This window comes from Ictalurus punctatus, chromosome 25, assembly GCF_001660625.3.
Source record: "Ictalurus punctatus breed USDA103 chromosome 25, Coco_2.0, whole genome shotgun sequence".
NCBI classification, from domain to species: domain Eukaryota; kingdom Metazoa; phylum Chordata; class Actinopteri; order Siluriformes; family Ictaluridae; genus Ictalurus; species Ictalurus punctatus.
In genome coordinates, this window is record NC_030440.2 from 7,863,289 (window position 1) to 7,882,552 (window position 19,264).

A 19,264-nucleotide genomic window follows, 5' to 3' on the forward strand; every position below is an offset into this window, starting at 1 on the left:
TAGACGGAAACTATTGCAGGACTTGTTTTATCTTCTGAAGGAAGCATTTTCAGACAGTGGCCTCCCACACAGATAGCCTGTCTCCCGTTATTACTCTGGGGTTTTCACAAAAGGATGTGGAAACGCTTTGTATATTTTATTTTCTGCTTAGGCATTCCATTAGCCGAAGGGAAGTTGAAGGCGAAGCAGCCTTCCCTCATCAGAGAGAAATGAAGAAAACAATTTTTTTAATCTCTTGGGAGCAGAGCCTTTATAAGTTTTGTCTTGTGAGAAATTGGACAATTGCGCTTTACAACCCTTTTTTTTTTTTTTTTTTTTTTTTTTTTTTTTGTTCCTTTAAAATGCAGTCCCGAGTGGAGATAATGATGATGATTCGGGATGATTAACGATGCTGCTAATTAGGAACAAATTAAGATTTGATGCTAATTAAAGTGTAAAGGACTATGATAATGGCTGATGGTAAATAGTAATAAGCAGGAGGATGATGATGATGATGATGATGATAATTATGATCTGATTCCCCTCTGTAGCAAGTTCCAGTGGCCAATGGCACTGCTAATCCCTGCACCTCTGGCAAGTGTGACATCAAACTGGAGCTGGCCTTTGAGTATCTGATGAGCAAAGACCGTCTGCAGTGGGTCACCATCACAAGTCCTCAGGTCAGTGTTCCGTCTCGGCCAGCTCGTTTTAGAGCGAAGTTTATTTATTTAATCTAGATTTCATTTTAGTAGGTCCCTTCCAGGTCAGTGTCTCATGCTAAAACAATGTCCATTCCATGGACGAGTCAAGCCAGGTCATATGGCTTAAAAAATGGTGCAAACCATTGATTGTTCTAATACACTTATAAAATCATCTTGATTAATGTCTCTGAATGCAGTTACTTTTCTGTTGGCACAAAAAAAAAACCTCGTGTAGTGGCTGTCAGCCAGACGTTTCTAACTTCTCCTTTTTTATTTTTTTTATTTTGGAGGAATTACAAGGCGAGTCGGTTTACAACAGTGGTTTAATGTTTCAGATTCATTTTTCATTTACATCCAGTGATTATTTAGCATGATGCTGTATTTTTTTCCCCCACATGGTCTAGTAAACCGTCTTGAAAATAAACTGTGTCGAATGGCTTCCTGTTAGTTAGTTCATTTGTCTATAGGAAAAGCTTTACCCAAGTGAGGATCGCTGTGTATCCAGAGCGTATGCTGGGAACACTGGGCACACTGTGGGAGATTTCACCTGGAAGGGCCAGGATGACTCTTAAGATTCAGCCACAGAAACTCCTTATATTTCGTTGTATTTTAAAGCTTGCACTCAAACTTCTCTCAATTGTCACTCGGGCTATGAAATTGGATTCTAGACACAGTGAGTGTGGGAGAGCACTCGTCCTCTCCCGTTACATTAAACACTGGAGCACCACATGGCTGTGTGCTGAGCCCCTTGTTGTACTCCCTCTTCACACACGACTGCAAAACCATCCACAAGTCCAATATCATCATCATAATCATCAAAGTTTTAGATTACACCACCATGTTAGGACTGATCTCAAACTACGAGTCAGCTTACAGAAAGGAAGTCAACAACCTGGCTCTCAACTGCAAGAAAACCAAAGAACTGCTTGTGGTTCTTCAGAAATCCAAACACAATGTTCACCATAGTGACAAGGGAAGTCAGCAGTTTTAGTTTCCTGTGTGGTGTCTACATCCGTAACGACCAATCATGGTCCATCAACATGACCGTGATAGTATTTTTATTATTATTTTTTTTTAAAAGTTCAACAGAGGCTCCATTTCCTATGAACGCTAAGGGGAAAACAGCTCCCCAAGCAGCTCCACCTGAGCCTCCACCAGTGCACTATTGAGTCGTAATCACATTCTGCAGAACGGTACTCATTGTGCAGCTCCGAGCAAAGGAAAGCACTCCAGCACATCATAAAACCAGATCACAGATCCAACATAGGAAGAAATCTGAAGAATTTGTTGCACCTGTTGACCCGCTAACATTTTCCAAAGACCCGACCCACCCTGGCTACGTTTAGCATTTTCACCCGACTGACTTCAGGAAACCGTTACAGGATCCTGTACATCCATACAACCAGACTGAGGAACAGGCTCTTTCCCAGAGCTGTCGCATTACTCAACACTCAGCGTTTACTCCCACCTCTATAACATAACACCTCACATCTCTCTGTAATACAGATATTCTGGATGTACGTGAAATCCACTATCGTCGTCTTAAGTGCAGTTCAGACCTTTCTCAATTCGGCAATACATTATGCTACTGTACACTTGCATTTACACCCATGTACATATTTTTTATATCGTTCCACAACCTCCTATGAATACTGCTACAACTGCTTACCATTTAACAGTATAGACTTGTGTATCATCAACCCTCTATTTCCATTTTAGATCTTTTCTACACATTTGTCTATATCCTTTCTTTCATATCTTACTCTTTGATGGCATTTACTGGCTTGCGCCAGACAATATCTTGTGGTGATAAAGGTATCCTATTTTATTGGCATACTTATGTTTGGGTGCGTGTGCTAGCGATAAAACAAACATGGGCTTGGTTTTGTTGACGTGCTGTGCTGTGCCGTTCGATTAAAAAAACACTTTATAATACTAAGCTGTAGTACTGTAACAAGGGCTAAGGTTGTTTTAAATAAACTCGTATGGTTCGTGTTTTTAGGCAATCATGATGAGCATCTGTCTCCAGTCCATGGTGGATGAACTGATGGTGAAGAAGTCTGGGGGAAGCATTAAGAAAGTCAGTCAGTTTCTCTGTTTTGTTCTTATGTAACTGCTTGTCTGTCTGCCAGATCTCTCATGATCCCTCATCTCTTTTTGTTTTTGTTGCATGTGGTGTTTGTGCATAAAGGTGGACGCTAATTTGATGAGCACGTCCAACCTCACAGATCTAACTCATTGTGTTTATTGCATTCATTTGATGTTGACCATTCTGTATGCGTGCACAGCTCCGAGTGTGTACAGCAGGGATTTCATACCCACGTCAGATGTTGGCCTTGAGAAAGCACTCTGTGTTTATTAAAAGGACTTTGTTGTTCTAATGCTCTTGTCAATAGAGTGTGGTCTCTAACACCGTTCTGTGCTCCTCAGATGCAGAAGAAACGTCTTAATGGATCCATCCATCGATCCAACAGCCAGCAAGCTGTGAAATCTCCTCCATTACTGGTCAGGATGCTTATTCATTTACAACATGCTTTTTGATTGTGTCAAAACACGGGCAGATTTAACGCTTCGTTTTTATCCCCAGGATTCTCCTGATGCGAATCGGGAACAAGTTGTCAAGCTCTCGGTGAGTTCGGCGTGCTCTTTTTCTTTTTATTTCCTCCCCCCCGGTATAACAATGAAGTGTGAACTCATGCATTTCTGTGTGTTTCTCTAATCTTTGTGCTTTAGACCAAGCTGAGTTCTGTCTCCCTACGGGGGATCAGCGCCTCAAACTCTGCTAACGATCTCAGCGGCAGTGATTTTCACGGAAACTATGCCTTCGAGGGCATCGGGGATGATGACCTGTGATGCTGCTCTCAGACTGAAGCACAGGACAGCTGAGCCAAGCAGAGCAGGTTCGAGTGGAGAATACACGCCCGATTCTACAAGATTTTAACACACTGTTGTCCTGCAGCATTTCTCCAATAATCCAAAACATCGTTACAAACCACAAATTACGAAGGGGTAAGGGGTCTTGCATGTAATGAGGTGTCAACTTAGATAGGCACAGTACATTGTGTGCAATGCCCAACGTGGAGCACATGAACAAATCAAACAAAAATATCGAAGATGCACTGACGAGCTTAATCTTTAAAACAAAATCCGAGCATCTGACGATTACTCCCAGTAATCCCAGTCTGACATTCTCTTAGTAACCAGGCGGCTCTGCTAGCTTCTGTTGCCAAGATCTGCGTCATATTAGTCAACGTCACATGCATTCATGGCAATAAATATGGCTGTGAATGGGACTGCAAAATCATCAAATTCATTCTAACATTTCATCAGCTTCAGTATCAAAACTCAGTGTTGAATCTGTGCATTCCTAAAAAAAAAAAAAAAAAAAAAGTTTCACACTGTGCCATCCTTTTAAGCAAGTGCAGGGATGCATCGTTTATTTCCTGCATCCATGAAACGAAATACTCCTATTGGCTGCGACAAAAGCTGCTTCTGATGTTAACCTCTACTGAATAGTACTTCCTTTTTTTTAGAGACTCAAAGCTGTGCTTTCTCATCCTCTATGCTGTAACCAATGATTAAGCGTTAAATGAGCTTCATGCTGTCTCAAGCTGATGGCTACAATGAAAGTAGATCTGAGAACACTGATTTGAACAAGTCCAAACATGCTAAAGTCAGCTGCGTAAAGCTGTACAGATTTTGGTTTAAGGCATAGTCTTTTTCAGTTACGGAGTTCAGGAGGAATTACGACCTTCATGTGCAATGTGCCAATCCTTGCCAATTATTTTTTTCTCCGATATTATCTAACAGGGGTTTTCAATGCTCTCAAAACTCCTCAGCATCATAGCTTCATAAGTAGTGAATAGAAATCGTTATACGGGTTCGGAATTGAAACCTCATCCTAATTAGATCATGCACCACACACAGAGCCATAGCATGGCCTTTTTTTTTTTTTTTCCCCTTTTCTTTTCTTCTCCCAACTCTTTGCCTTACAGTAATTCAACCGCCTTACATTTCAAGCTTGTCCGTTTTGTCATTTCAGTGTTAGGTCCTTGTCAATGTAAGCTCTGGTGAGAAATCTTGCAGAATTTAGAAAGAGTTCTGTTGGTGTTTGGGCAGAACCGCTTGCACATGCTGAACCCATGATTTTGCACAATATTATACAGACAGATGGCGTGACTCATCATGGAAAACATTCTGAACCATATGCTCAATGTTGAATTTTTTTTTTTTTTTTTTTTTTTTTTTTTTTCTCTCTCGTATTTCCAACCAATATTTTGTGAAAGGTTTCTCATAAATGCCAAAATTCTAGTTTACTAAAGCATTTTGCACAAAAACATTTTAAAAATCATGGTAGTCACTTTTATAAATGTACATGCAAATAAAAAGTATTCTGAAGTATTCATTTTACTAATATGTATTATCATTTAGTATATTATAATCAAATGCAGTAGATCAACTATATCCAAGCTGTGTAAAGAGGAAAAAAAAAAAAGTAATAAAAAGAACGTATACCGCTGTTTACAGAATTGTAGAAAATTAAAAATTGAAAGAACAGTGTTTACAAATTCCACATCCACATTTCCATCGTTGTCGTTTTACTCATTACCTATTCTGTATATTTTTTTTTTTTTTTTTTTTTTCTTGGTTGAAAAACCACAGACCATTTTGTGCTTTATAAAATGCATTGTAGCAATCATCTCAGAGGACCAGATGGAAAAAAAAAAAAAAGCTGCATTTCATATTTCAGGCTGGTGGTGGGTTAATATATATATATATATATTTTAATCTTTGCATGGCAAAATTGTTCAATCTGAGTAAATGAGAAGCTTCATTCCAGAGAGATGTTCTCCAGTGCGAGTGCTGTTTACCCACCAGAACAAGACTGATCTGAGTTATGATTTATCTAACTTGTCTGAGTCTTGATGATTTGAAGAAGTCATTCTCAACTTGATCAAGTGTAAAGAGTGAATGTGTTTTCTGACTTGTTAGAATATGTGAGCGTCAACTTCAGTATGTTCACCAGCAGCATATCTACAAGGGGTTTATGGTATATATTCTTAATGTCACACAGAGCCTAGCAGTTCTTTAAACATTTAAAAGCAATGTCATGGATTTCAATAAAAGTAGATGCCAAATCTCTGCATTTCTATGTCGTGGTGTCTTTCCTGTGCACTTGAATAACATTTACATTTACGGCATTTGGCAGACGCCCTTAGCCAGAGCGACTTACGTTTATCTTTTATACATCAGAGCAGCTGAGGGTTAAGGACGTTGCTCAAGGGCCCAACAGTGACAGCTTGGTGGTCCTGGGATTTGAACTCCTTCATGACCTTCCCATCAGTAATCCAACATCTTAACTGTTGGGCTACCACTGCCCCTTATAATTCATGGTATATCTGATTGATTGTGATGTGACCACAAATGACACGGCTATGATTAAAAGGAGTGAGTGTGTTGCTCTAGTTAACGTTTCCCCGGTTCTAACACACCTGCTTCAGCTAATTTCCTGTGTTGACGTGAACGAGTTAGCAGGGAAAAGATTCGGTGATGGATTTCTGTGAAATCTGAAAGAATAATTTAATTCCAGCTCATGGCGAATTAAATAAGTCTATGACCCCTGGACAGGTTCACATTTTTCCAAAAGGCATCTGTAGAAAATGAAGGTACTTTTGGTCTGTAATGTAGATTCATAATGCAGAGTGGCTTTTATGACACTACAATACTGTCATAAAAACAATAGCACAAGGAAGTTTGTTTACTAACTACCACAAACTTTGCTCCAAACGCAGTCTGGTAGCCATTTCACCCCTGCAAAAAAAAAAAAGAAAAAGAAAAGAGTTGCCAGTAAGTTTTGATAACAGCCAGTTTAGCTTTTTCATGCCACTGTTCAGCCCCCATTATATTTCATCATGCATCATACACAAGTCTCACCACAGAGTACTTTATTCCAGGATATTTAAGGCAATTATGAAATGACTGCATAATTACAAGAGAGCACTTAAGCACCACACATCGAAAGGAATCCATCTCAATCATTTTTTGGCAACCTGAAGGTTATAAACTGCATATAGAATTCATGGTCCCTTTTCTTTTAGTTAATGCCACTGATGGCAAAGGCATGCCAAACATTCTTTTTAACGAACAAACCACCTACAAAAATAAGTGCTTTACATAAATCAGGACATTCTAAATGTTTACTATGCACTATTTTAACATCAGACAGAAGTCCACAGTTAAGACATACAACCAAGGAGCAACACTGTCGCTATTAAATAAAATGACATTTGAAAATGTAAAAGCTGCTGTGGTTAGGATTCAGTTTTGGCACTGTAAAGGGATGTAGTGAAGGTTTAAAACTATCCGTTTGAGCAGCAAAGGCCTCAGAGAAACCACAGACGGTTCAGCCAGTAAGGACACATGGCTCTGTGGCACCGCAGATCAATGAACATCCGTGCGAGATTTACGATGAAGGAGAAATTGGATTTCATCTAGGTAGCATTATAAAATGTCTGTATGGCACTGATGAAGCAAGGGCACTCTGATCCAGAGTCTTGAATTACCCATCCAACCCTACGCAAAGGGAATGAAAACAGTCTGTGCACAAGTCTTTTTAGCAGCTGGAAACATAATGACACAAAGGGTGCAAAAAAAAAACAACCAAGAACAAAGCTTATGCTGGTACTGTAACACTTCATCTCAATTTTATATAATCTTATCATACTGCAATTGTTCCTCCCATTGCCAGGCTATACCTCCTCTTCTTTCTCCTCCTCCTCCTCCTCCTCGTCAATCTCTGCCTCTTCCTCATTGGCGGGCAGCGGCACTGTATCCCACTCTTCTGTTCCTGCTACGTGTTTCTTCTGGTGCCGCTTGTAGTTGTCCCAGTGGCCTGTAGTGTATGTGCACGCATGGCACTTGTGTGGCTTCTCGCCTGTGTGACGCAGCATGTGCCTCTTCAGGTTCATGCTCTGGTTGCAGCTGTAGCTGCAGACGCTGCATTGGAAAGGTTTGGCACCTGAGTGAACCCGCTGGTGCCGTTTTAGGTTTGCCAAATTTCCGCAGGCGTAGTCACACAGGTGGCACTTGTAGGGCTTTTCGCCAGTGTGCACACGGTGGTGCCGCTTCAGGTTGTCGAAGTGGGCCGAAGCGTATGGGCACTGTGGGCACTTGTAGGGTTTCTCGCCGCTGTGCGTCTTCATGTGCCGGGCCAGGTGGTTGGGGTAGTGTGTGAGGAACGGGCAAGCGGCACACGTGTACACCCGGTCCCCTCGGTGTCCCCGCTCGCTGACGCTACCTGCTGCATCTTTAGTCAGCATTTCCAAGGTGCACTTGGCGCAGATCTGCGCTGACGACCCGTCCTCGCCATCCAGGACCAGGCCACATAGCCTGCACGTGAAAGGGAAGAGCAGAGGAGGCAGAACGCCAGGCTGTGCCCGGGTGCACGACTGCTGCTCTGACTTCAGCCTTGCAAAAGCCTTGAGATATCCGCTGTCTCTGCCAATGCTCAAATTCCCTTTCATCATTTCCGAGGACTGAAGCACTGAAAATTGCACAAAAACAAAATCAGCAGCTTGCAATAAAAGGGCATAAAAAAAAAATCTTGCATCTAGTAGCTAGAAAATATGAAATATTCATTAACAGAATTCAATATCTGCTCCAGGATCCCAATAAGTGAGGTTATAAACATTCATTATAATTTATAACAAATACTTTTAGCAATAGCATTGTATAATGCATTTCAAAATACCCAATATATGATTAATCTCAATAGAAATGATTAATTAAAACAGTCACAAAGTTTTAGAGGTCCTCTTTATGGTGGAAGGTGTACAATAATTAATTAAACTAATCTATAACCTATTTACTAATTAACTGCGAACGCTTACCTGGCCTTCTTCTAAAATGTCCTGATTATTACCTCTAAATAAAAATGTACCGTTCCAAACAGGACATTCCTAATGTTTCTAATAAAGAAAAATAAAAGTGTACCTTCCCTCGAGGCACGAGGAGCATCCTCTTTTAGACTCTGGCATCCAACAGAACCTAAAAGGCTGAGGCCGCTCATCATCCGCTGTGCATTCTGTGCAGGATTTGTGACTGCGTGCATATTCTGATGTGTATTTTGGCCTGGATTTATGGCAGTGTGCATTCGCTGTTGTATGTTCTGAGCAGGATTTGCAACTGTGTGCATGCGCTGGTGCCTCTTCAGGTTGCCCAGGGAACTGCAGGCGAAGGTGCAGTACTCACACTGGTAGGGTTTTTCTCCTGTGTGGATGCGTAAATGGCGCTGCAGGTTGACCAACTGTGCGGAGGCGTAGGAGCACAGAGAGCAGCGGTATGGCTTCTCGCCGTTGTGCGTCTTCATGTGCCTCTTTACATGGTTGGTGTAACGCGAGGAAAAGCCACACAGCGGACAAGAGTTCAGCTTCTGCTGGCCGTTCTCAGGTCCCGCTCCCTCTCCATCTGCCCCTTTGAGCACAGGCTGTGCTCCTATGTGGACACTCCTGTCCCCTATGCTGGATCCATCCCGTTTAGAGCAGCGCAGGCATGAGTGCTCATCCTCATCAAGGAGCTGATCGCAGCCCCTGCAGGAGACGTAGAGAGGGAACGCAGGCTCGGATCTCGCACCCTCTCGCTCTCCATCTGCCCCTTTGAGCACAGGCTGTGCTCCTATGTGGACACTCCTGTCCCCTATGCTGGATCCATCCCGTTTAGAGCAGCGCTGGCATGAGTGCTCATCTTCATCAAGGAGCTGATCGCAGCCCCTGCAGGAGACGTAGAGAGGGAACGCAGGCTCGGATCTCGCACCCTCTCGCTCGTTCTCAGCAGTGCGTAGGTCGTGGGTGTCACTCTCCATGCTGAGGTGGCTGAAGGAGGAGCTCTCTTCGTCACCCAGTTGGAAACTAGGCAGACTGATATTAGCTGTATGGGATGAAAACAAATCAGGACAAGTTAATCTGAGCAGTAAAATGGTGTTCTATAAAAGCTCCATTAGACTTTCCTAGTTAATAATAACACTGCATAAATGTATTTCTGAAAGAAACATACGTGTTCAAAAAATAAAAACATTGTTTTATACTCACACAGTTAAAAGAGGTTGCAGTATCCTGCAGGAACAAATACTGAATACTGAAAGCACAGACTACACTGCCTGCCTATAACATGGCTCTGTCTCTTTCTCCCTCACTCATGAAGCTCTCTCCTCACACACAGAGGAAATGAGTGCGAGATTCTGAGTCGGCCTTTATATTGGGCTTGCAAGAAACCCTCGGTGGATGATTACCCAGCCTAATGATAATGATGATGACTATAATGGCTGTGCTGATCATGATGAGGGGTTGATGATGATGATGATGATGATGATGATGATGATGATAATAAAGGCACAGAGATGATGATGATGATGATGATGATGATGATGATGAAGGCACAGAGACGATGATGATGATGATGATGATGATGTATAAATGCCTTCCTGTAATGGTGTCCTTGATGATGATGGCTGTCTTGATGACCCTTATAATGGCAGCACAGTGCTTCTTTTCTGATTTGCCATTTTCAGACTGCACGCTCCAACAGAATGCTGCACTCTTTCAGCTGTGCATGAAAATAAGTATTTTCCCCCCTAATGTATTCTGCCATCTAAACCCTCACATTAAATTCTGATATTTTCACTGGGAACACATGGCAAAAAAGAAAGCAAAAACATTAGCTATTCAGACCTTTCCATCACCACAACATACTTACTATACCTTGTATGATTTTTGGATTGTAGGCTATAATCCTAAACATCTAATCTTTATCATCATCATCATCATCATCATCATCATGGTGCTTTTGATAGCATCTCTCACGCTTCATCTGGCTTATAATAATAATAATAATAATAATTGTTTTTGTTAACTTAAAGAATCTAGTGTTCACTATCAATTTATCACACTATAATTATACTAAAGTTGTTGTTGTTTTTTTAAATCTGTTTATCTATTTTTTAACACTAGTTTCAAAATTTTCTGCAACCTTACAATTAATATGTAGTGATACCAGTCCTGGAAAGACTAAGAGCACTAGTCACTTCCTGTAATGATGAACAAGGTTGGAGACTCTTGTAGCGACATCTTAGTCCACTCCTTCATGTAGAATATTTTAAGCTCCTTTATATTCTTATGTTTGTGCACATGGACTTCCTTCTTCAATTCAGACCACGGTATGCGAATACTGAGGTGGCCACTGCAAAACACTGATTTATTGCGATCAGCCATAACATTAAAACCACTGACAGGTAAAGTGAGTAACTGCTCTTGAAGAACAGTCATTTCTCAAAGTTAATATGTTGGAAGCATTAAAAATGGGTAAGTGTAAGGATCTGAGAGACTTTGATGGGCAAAATTGTGAGGCTAGATGATTGGGTCAGAGTATCTCCAAGATAACAGGTCCGGTGGGGTGTTCCAGGTATGCAGTGGTTAGTACCTACCAAAAATGTTCCAAGGAAGGACAACCAGTGAACTGGTGACAGTGTCACGGGCGCCCAAGGCTCATCGATGCATGTGGAGAACGAAGGCTAGCCCTTCTTGTCTGATCCCACAGAAGAGCTAGTGTAGCACAAATTGCTGAAAAAAAGTTAATGCACGCTATGATGGGAAAATGGCAGCATTATGCACTATAGGGAGAAGGCAAGCTGCAGAGGTAGTGTGATGCTCTGGGTAATGTTCTGCTGGGAAACGTTGGGTCCTGGCATTCATGTGGATGTAACTTTGACATGTACCACCTACCTAAACATTACTGCAGACCAAGTACAACCCTTCATGGCAGCAATATTTCATAATGGCTGTGGCCTGTTTCAGCAGGATAATGCTCCCTGCAGCACTGCAATAACTGTTCAGGAATGGTTTAAGGAACATGACAGAGCTCATGGTGTAGACCTGGTCTCCAATTTCCCCAGATCTCAGTCCAGAGGACTGTGGGATGTGCTGGACAAACAAGTCCGAGCCATGGAGGCCTCACATCACTACTTGCAGGACTTAAAGGATCTGCTGCTAATGCCTTTGTGCCAGATGCCACAGCACACCTTCAAAAGGTCTTCTGGAGTCCATGCCTCGATGGGTCAGAGATGTTTTGGTGCCACAAAGAGGACCTACACATTATTAGGCTGATCGGTGTATATATACACACACACATATATATAGTTTTTTTATTGAATTGTGTGCATGACCAAAAAACTTGATTTTGGTTTCATGTAACACCACAACACATGATGCCAATTTCTAAAGATGCTCTGTGAAATTCAGGCACAGCATTCTGAGATACTCTCAGGAAGGACTTCCTATTGATTTGCTACTTAAATTTTTTTTTTTATAGAAATAATTATTAACAAATCACACTCAACTAAACCATGGGGACACTGTGTGCTCATGGGTCCAATTCCTGGAAATGTCAAAACTCTTTCATATATTATTTTTGTTTTTATCACTAATTGTGCTTATTGGTATTTTTTTTTTTTATGTATTTTTATAAATCCATTTAAAAAAATCTAAAATTTTCCCCATGGTAATAAATAACAAAGGAAATTTACACAAGTGTTGCATGCATCCTCATACAAGTATAGCAAGGCAACAGGGCACGGTTACAATTAAAATTGCAATTACAAATATAATGACAATTTTATTCATTTATTCTAAATATTCCTTATGGATGTTGGTAACTATTATTATTATTATTATTATTAACTAAAAATACTTATTATTTTAAAAAAGCAGTTCTAATGAGAAATGTTTTTTTATTATTCTTATTTATACTATTGTTTATTATTATTTATACTATTATTGTGGACAATTTGAATTGTGTGTGTTATTTATTTTATACAATATTTTTTGCCAATAATTAGAGCACCGTGTATTAAAGTGTATGACAGCCACATCATCAGACTCTGTATATAGTATTTAGTCCTGGTTGTATTATTATTACTGTTGTTATTTTGGCTTTAGCCTGGTCAGGTTCCCCTTTCCCTGAATGGGATGCCAGTCCATTACAGGACAATTAGTACATTTCTGCAATATTTTGGTTTCACTCCCCCCTAATCACCAGGGCTGGTGTGTAACACCAAATTGTGCACATGTGCACACATGCCAAGGCTACAGTGTGAATTACAACACAATATATAGCAATATAATTACCTTTACTATACATAATTCCCTTTCTACTTCTTACATTTGTAAACACATTATGGAGCTATTCACTTAGCAGCTGTAAGAGCCAAAACTTGCACAAGCCCCTCAATCTATACAGCTTAGCAATTACAAATGCCCAGTACCAGCGACGACCCACAAAAAGCAGTAGAGTTACTCTCTAAATGAATCAACTCTCATTGTGGCTAGGAAATCAATGACCCAGGAACTGAGGCAATGTAACTTAAAGGTTGGCAATTCTCAACAATAGCTCATAGCTCAACAACCATTACTGGTCCGTGGTCAGTCCTTCTTGTCCCTTAGCAGGTGAATGCAAGAATGTGTTCAAGTAGTTTTGGATGGTGCAATGAATCAAAGGGTATACTGAACTTGATGCACTTTTCTGATGGCACATATGGTGGCAGGGTTTGTTGTCCCACAGTGCAGGGACTTGGGGGATTTATGTAGGCTCCAGCTTACCTGTGCCTGGGCACAAGGGCATTTGCTTTGACCAATATGATGAATAATGAGCAGGTCATATTTGGCCATGCTTGTCATTGATGCTGGTGTTACATCACTGGTCCACTACACTGATGACTCCTTAGTGAAAATGTACAACATTGCAACAAGTGTGGCACACACTCACAATAAGCTTGCTATTCTGCTGCTAGCATTGGATTAGTCACTCCAATTTGCAGATGTTAACTGCCCTGTAAAGGAATTAATTGACAAATCACTCCTGGTAACGCAACACCTTGGCCAAGACATGGGGCAACTTTGTTTCTATGCTAGCAAGGTATGGTTTAGTCAAACCTATCTTGTGTGCTGAGGTCATTCTTTGGGCCAGGCACAGAAGCACTTGATAAGAAGTGGGTAAAGGTTTCTTTATTACAAAACCATCATGGCCAAATGAACCAGAAAGTCAGTTTTGTCTTTGAATGCCAACAGGGGGCCCATCTGCTTTGCAATTGCATTCAGTAGGGGGAGGGCCCATATTCTCAGATTTCTTTTAAGTGTTTGAGTGCCCCTCATCTACCCTGTATGGTGGGTCCTAAATGGGGGTCAAAGCCTTGCAATACGGCTAGCCGCCACCTTTTGGGGGGCTCAAGGCCTCATTGAGCTTAGACTCCTATAAAGTTTTCACCCTGTCTCAAGATGTTTCTCTCTTGGTGCAACAGAGAATTGAATTCAACTTCAATTCAAACCATTTTGTTGTACAAAAAAAGATCAGTTTCTGCCTAATGTTAGATCTGAGCGGGATGCACATTTTTATGTTTCCATTGCCTGAGAATGCAGATGCTTCATAAATTTGCCTTCTAAGGACAGGGATTCTAATTCAAAGTCCTGCCATTTGGCCTCTCCTGAACACCATACATGTTTACAAAATACAAGTGGATTTGTCTCTGAATATGGCAGGATACTGCCATATTTGGACACCTGGCTCATGGTGCCTACACCAAGGAGCAGGCCATCTGGAACACATCCACCCTCCTCTCTCACATTGTGGTGTTTAGACTCACAGAGAACATAGGGAAGAGTTCCAAAGCAGATAACAGTTCACTGACATAAGGCTAGATTCACTAAGAATTAGTCATTGCTTTAGGTAGGAATCAATACCCCATAGTGTGGCAAATATTTTTATGGTTTCCAATCAAATATGTGGTATCAGCTGTCTGCTGATGATGGACTAATGAAAGCAGGAACATCAATGTGGGTGTGGGATCTGGATGTGGGTTACCCCAAATTGCCAGAAGCTTTAGCATTGCCTCACTGGTGGCTCAGAGTGTATAACAGTACAGTAAGAGTCTAGTTAGGGTCAGTGCCCTATGGGAGAAAGATATTTAGTTAGCTCAGGGGAGGCACCCAGAGGTGGTAGCCAAGATCTGGGAGAATCTGGTGGGGTGCAGATGAGCCTCCTTGGTGGAGCCTGATAGCTTGCTAAGCCAGGATGCCTTAGCCCATGCCTGGCCTCACCATTTGTTATACACTTTTCCTCCTGCACCGCTGAGATCTAACTGTGACTCCAAGATGGCCAGCAAGACCTTGGTTACCACTGCTGCTTTCACTAATATTGAAACACCCTGGCAGCTTCCTCCCCGACCAGATTTGCCATCCCAAATGGATGGTGAAATCTGGCCAGGCTGACCACCCGCCCCTCCCCCTCCCCCTCCCCCTCAGAGGAGATCCTTCTGGATGCAAGATCACATGGTTATTGCACATCCTTTTGTGTAAGCGGTTCAATTAATGACATTCACCTTATCAGCTAGATCCTGTACACTGAAACTCTTTGACCTTTCTGCAGGGACTGCTAAACAGTGGCAAGTCCTCACCTAGCTTAGGTGGGGCAGCCTTCACAGTGTACAGCACTGGCATACAGGGTCACATAGGCTGTATAAATGCAAATCATGAATGTGCTAGCTAATTTTTACGGGTGATTCGCATTTATCGACATATGCATGAAATTACAAAGAAAACTGAAGAGATACTGAAACTAGTTCAGTTTGGCTTATGAAAACATTTGATTGGTGCATGATAGCAATAATTATAATGATTACAACATGAGAATAGGAACATCCATGTGTAAAATAAGGTTATTCAAATAGAGAATTAATTCATTGCCATGCAGACGTTTAACATTAATAAATAGGTTAAACAGGACATATAGTCCTGGTTTCATTTTGTTAGTTTAGTAAATGATTACTTGAGCAGAGAGACATCACCTACAGCTTGTTAGAAACAAGTTCTATTCATTTTAACAATTCAAATGCTGTAGAAATGACAACTTTCATTAACTTTAATGTACAATGATTAATGGAAAAGTCTCTTTCCTTCCTTCAGTCCCTTCCACCTTCCCTGTTAAAAATCTGAGCTTAGCCATATGGTGGCACTATAACGCAAAAACCTTTTTTCAATCCTAAATGCTGAGGCACAAACTATTTTTTACATATACTATAGTTGGTAACCTGAACAAAAACTGGGAGGATGTCTCCTTAAAATTAAAGCTATGAAGCTGGCTCCAGATGTGATGTCTGTAACAAACTAAATGGATCAAATTCAACACATGTTTGTCAAATAGAAACACAGAACTGAAGCAGTATCCAAATTTACATATTTGCATAAGTGAGTGTGTTTCACCAGAACTGGACCACAAGTGTACTCATGCGTCAAAAGGAACAAGCACAATGCAATGGCATTACCCTATTGTGAGTTTAATGTAGCTTAACTAGCTACAAACTAGTTCAAGAACACTAGGAACACCAATAATTTTCAGTATTAGTAATAATAAAATTAAAACCATCACAAATCTGAAACAGATATTACTTACCACAATATATGCAATGGATATAAAAATTCTACAGAAACAGCTGATCTTTATTTGGGGTTAATCAGAATCATTTAAATCGATGACAGCTGTCTGATTACTACTTTTGAACATGAGATTTTTTTATTCTGAACAAAGCCACACCCACAATTATAAAAGGGTGTGCACACTTATGCAACCAGGCTATTGTAACTTTTTTTCCCCCATAAAATTAAAATGAAGTGTTTTTCGACTTCATTTTTATATGTTGTAATTTCACATTGGCTTTGCAAAAAGTTCTGACAGGATTTATCCTGGTTTAATTTTATTTTTTACATCAGAAAAACCTGCCATTTTAACAGGGGTGTGTAGACCTTTTACATTCAGTGTAAAAATTAATAAAAAATAAAACTATCATCAGCACCAAATTTAATATATGTATTTCATGTAGTATGGTAAACTAGACAGCAGTTTTTACCTTTAGGAATAACTGATAACCAAAATAACAGGTATACAAAATTTAGAATGACCACCAACCATTATCACACTAAAGAAGCTAAGACGGAGAGATGTTTTTCAGTCCCTAGTACAACATGTTAGTTATGATATGCAGTTATGATATGTATATATATATACACGTGCAAAACTGCATATCGAGTTTGCTATGCTGCAGCTCAGCCCATCACTCACCTGAAAACTTCTCCAGACCTAAGATTTTGCCGTTATCAGCATCTGAGAAGTCAAGGTCTTGGCCCAGAAGAAAGTCACTCTCAAATGTAAGGGTTGTTGCAGGATTAATGCTTACGCCATCTTCAGAATCCACTAAAAAGCAGCACAGGAGGATTTACAGACTCATACATGTTTACACACAGAATAATACTAACAATAGTTACATCATGTACATCATGCTATTACATCAGGCCTGGATGTAATAGCCATAAGCGCTTTCATGCAGGATAATGTGTTTTCCACTTCCAGGAAGAGTCAGCATGCTAACTGGAAGAACCTTTTAGGTCTAACTGCACAGCTTGTATAATTATGAAAAGAAGCTTCAGAAGGTCAAGACTTTCATTCAAGGGCTCAATTTTAATTTTGTGGAACCTCCCACCACCCTTTTATTTATTTATTTATTTATTTATTTATTTATTTATTTATTTATTTATTTATTTATTTATTTAAGAACTAACATTTTGCTGCCATCTGCTGGACATGGTATCAGGAGTTAAGCTATGATGTATAGAAAATCACACCAGATGTACCTGATAAAACATTTTATGAAATGCAAATACAGACTTGTGTATGGATTGAAAAATAACAGACAAGTATTTTGTAAATGATCATAATAAATAAATAAATAAATATATATATATATATATATATATATATATATATATATATATATATATATATATATATATATATATATATATATGTGGAGACACTGATGACTCTAAACAGGCACTGTATAATGAATGCACTTTGGAATATGAACAAGTTGAATATAATTTTATTAATAACCATCAGTCTACCAGGTCAATTAATTGTTGAATTATTCACTAGTAATAAGGTGAGTTTGATGTCAAACCCAAAAATGATAGTAGCTGAGTAATAAACTGGAATTACTATGACTAAAACTACTTTATATATATATATATATATATATATATATATATATATATATATATATATATATATATATATATACACACATACATACATACATACATACACACACACACACACACACACACACACACACACACAATACAGGCTTTATGTTAGCCTATTTCTTTCTGGAAAAATTATTATGGATATGGATTAAAACCACTGGAAAAAAGTACTTACACTTTACAGGTTGTGGATTCTGTTGTTTTCTTCTTGGCATCTTCCAGCCAGCCTTTCTTGATTAGTAGCTTCTACCACAAGCCAGCTACAATCAGCTCATTCTTCCTAACACACACAAACAGTGCAGCACTTTCATTAAGCACTGCAACGAAGCTCTCACTCACTCTCATACACTAGCTGTTTGTTCTATCAGAAGCACAATCACCATGAAAATAAGATGTCATGTACCACTGGCACATCTCCATTGCACTCGCTGTCAAACTATTAAGCTAATAATGTCACAACATATACCAGGACCTCAAAACCCACCTCTTCTATATGATGCACATTATCATTTGGATTCTGAATAATTAAACAAATCTATTTGACTTTATGCCTTCTCTCTAACTGCACATTCAAAACAACAAAGATCTCATTACGGCGCAAAAATGGAAACCACAAAGCTAGCTAACCTCCCCAAAGCTGATAGATATTTCTACATCTCAGCCTAGCCAAACATGTACATGAACATTTAGCTAGCTATAACATGCTAACATGATTTCATCAATATTATACCTTCTGCTTCTCCTTTAGCCATCAAATAACTCTTCGCGTGCGAGTAAAATGGCGTTATGTCAGAGGACGTTAATATGAGCTGTCCGCCATGCCATATCACGTCAGCCACGAAGAAAGGCAATTAATGGTCTTTTTTTCACAAGTTAATTGATTTCTAGATTGCCATTGTATACATTTTCTTCCGGAATTCTACGTGATCCGCTTCCGGAAGTGACGACAGAATGTAGTTTTCTTGCCACTGGGATTTGTAGTCACGACGGAGACCTCCACCACGGACGCTGCAAGTAGGGGGAAAGCCAGCAAACAAACAAATAAACCAATCAATAAATATTACTATTATTTTACTAGTATAACTGTGGTTGCTTTTGTGTTTTTGTAAAGTCATGTAAAAATATGAAACACTCCTGAAGGTTTGGCTTTGCAAATGAGATCTTCCTCCTCCTCCTCCTCTTCCTTCTTCTTGTAATAACAACAATTTTACCGTATATTACTGTTTTATTATGTATTCATTATTTAATTATTTTCATGACGTTGCTATAATAACGATGGAAATAAAATATAATAATAAATATTATTATTGTTGCTGTTATTGTTGTAGTTGTTGAACGCTTCATATACATATACATTAGGCTCCGTGAAGCAGAGTATCAGCTTTGTTGTAATGCGTAGGCACAGGCTGTGTAGGCATAGGCTGTTTTCCGGGCGCTAGAAAGAGT

General features: G+C 39.8%; 2 protein-coding genes across 3 annotated transcripts in view; one reads left to right on the forward strand and one right to left on the reverse strand.

Annotated features, from left to right (window-relative positions):
- snx17 (sorting nexin 17) overlaps window positions 1–5,824 on the forward strand; it is a 27,742-nt gene extending 21,918 nt beyond the window's left edge. Inside the window, exons 11-15 of the mRNA XM_017455980.3 lie at window positions 531–659; window positions 2,683–2,760; window positions 3,111–3,185; window positions 3,268–3,309; window positions 3,414–5,824. Coding sequence (XP_017311469.1) covers window positions 531–659; window positions 2,683–2,760; window positions 3,111–3,185; window positions 3,268–3,309; window positions 3,414–3,533 — 444 coding nt within the window. The 3' untranslated portion in view covers window positions 3,534–5,824. The remainder of the gene's footprint in view (window positions 1–530; window positions 660–2,682; window positions 2,761–3,110; window positions 3,186–3,267; window positions 3,310–3,413) is intronic.
- znf513a (zinc finger protein 513a) lies at window positions 5,293–19,021 on the reverse strand. 2 transcript variants are annotated; one of them, XM_017455973.3, is made up of 5 exons: window positions 18,549–19,021; window positions 17,994–18,098; window positions 16,839–16,970; window positions 8,673–9,605; window positions 5,293–8,223 (listed from the first exon to the last, which is right to left on the reverse strand). In XM_017455973.3, exons 2-5 carry the CDS (start codon window positions 18,031–18,033, stop codon window positions 7,430–7,432), a joined length of 1,899 nt encoding a protein of 632 aa, XP_017311462.1. In that variant the 5' UTR covers window positions 18,034–18,098; window positions 18,549–19,021; the 3' UTR covers window positions 5,293–7,429. The 2 variants fall into 2 exon arrangements, with proteins under 2 accessions (XP_017311462.1, XP_017311466.1); XM_017455977.3 differs by lacking the exons at window positions 16,839–16,970; window positions 17,994–18,098; window positions 18,549–19,021 and adding an exon at window positions 9,767–14,999.
- Between the last annotated feature and the right edge of the window lie 243 nt (window positions 19,022–19,264).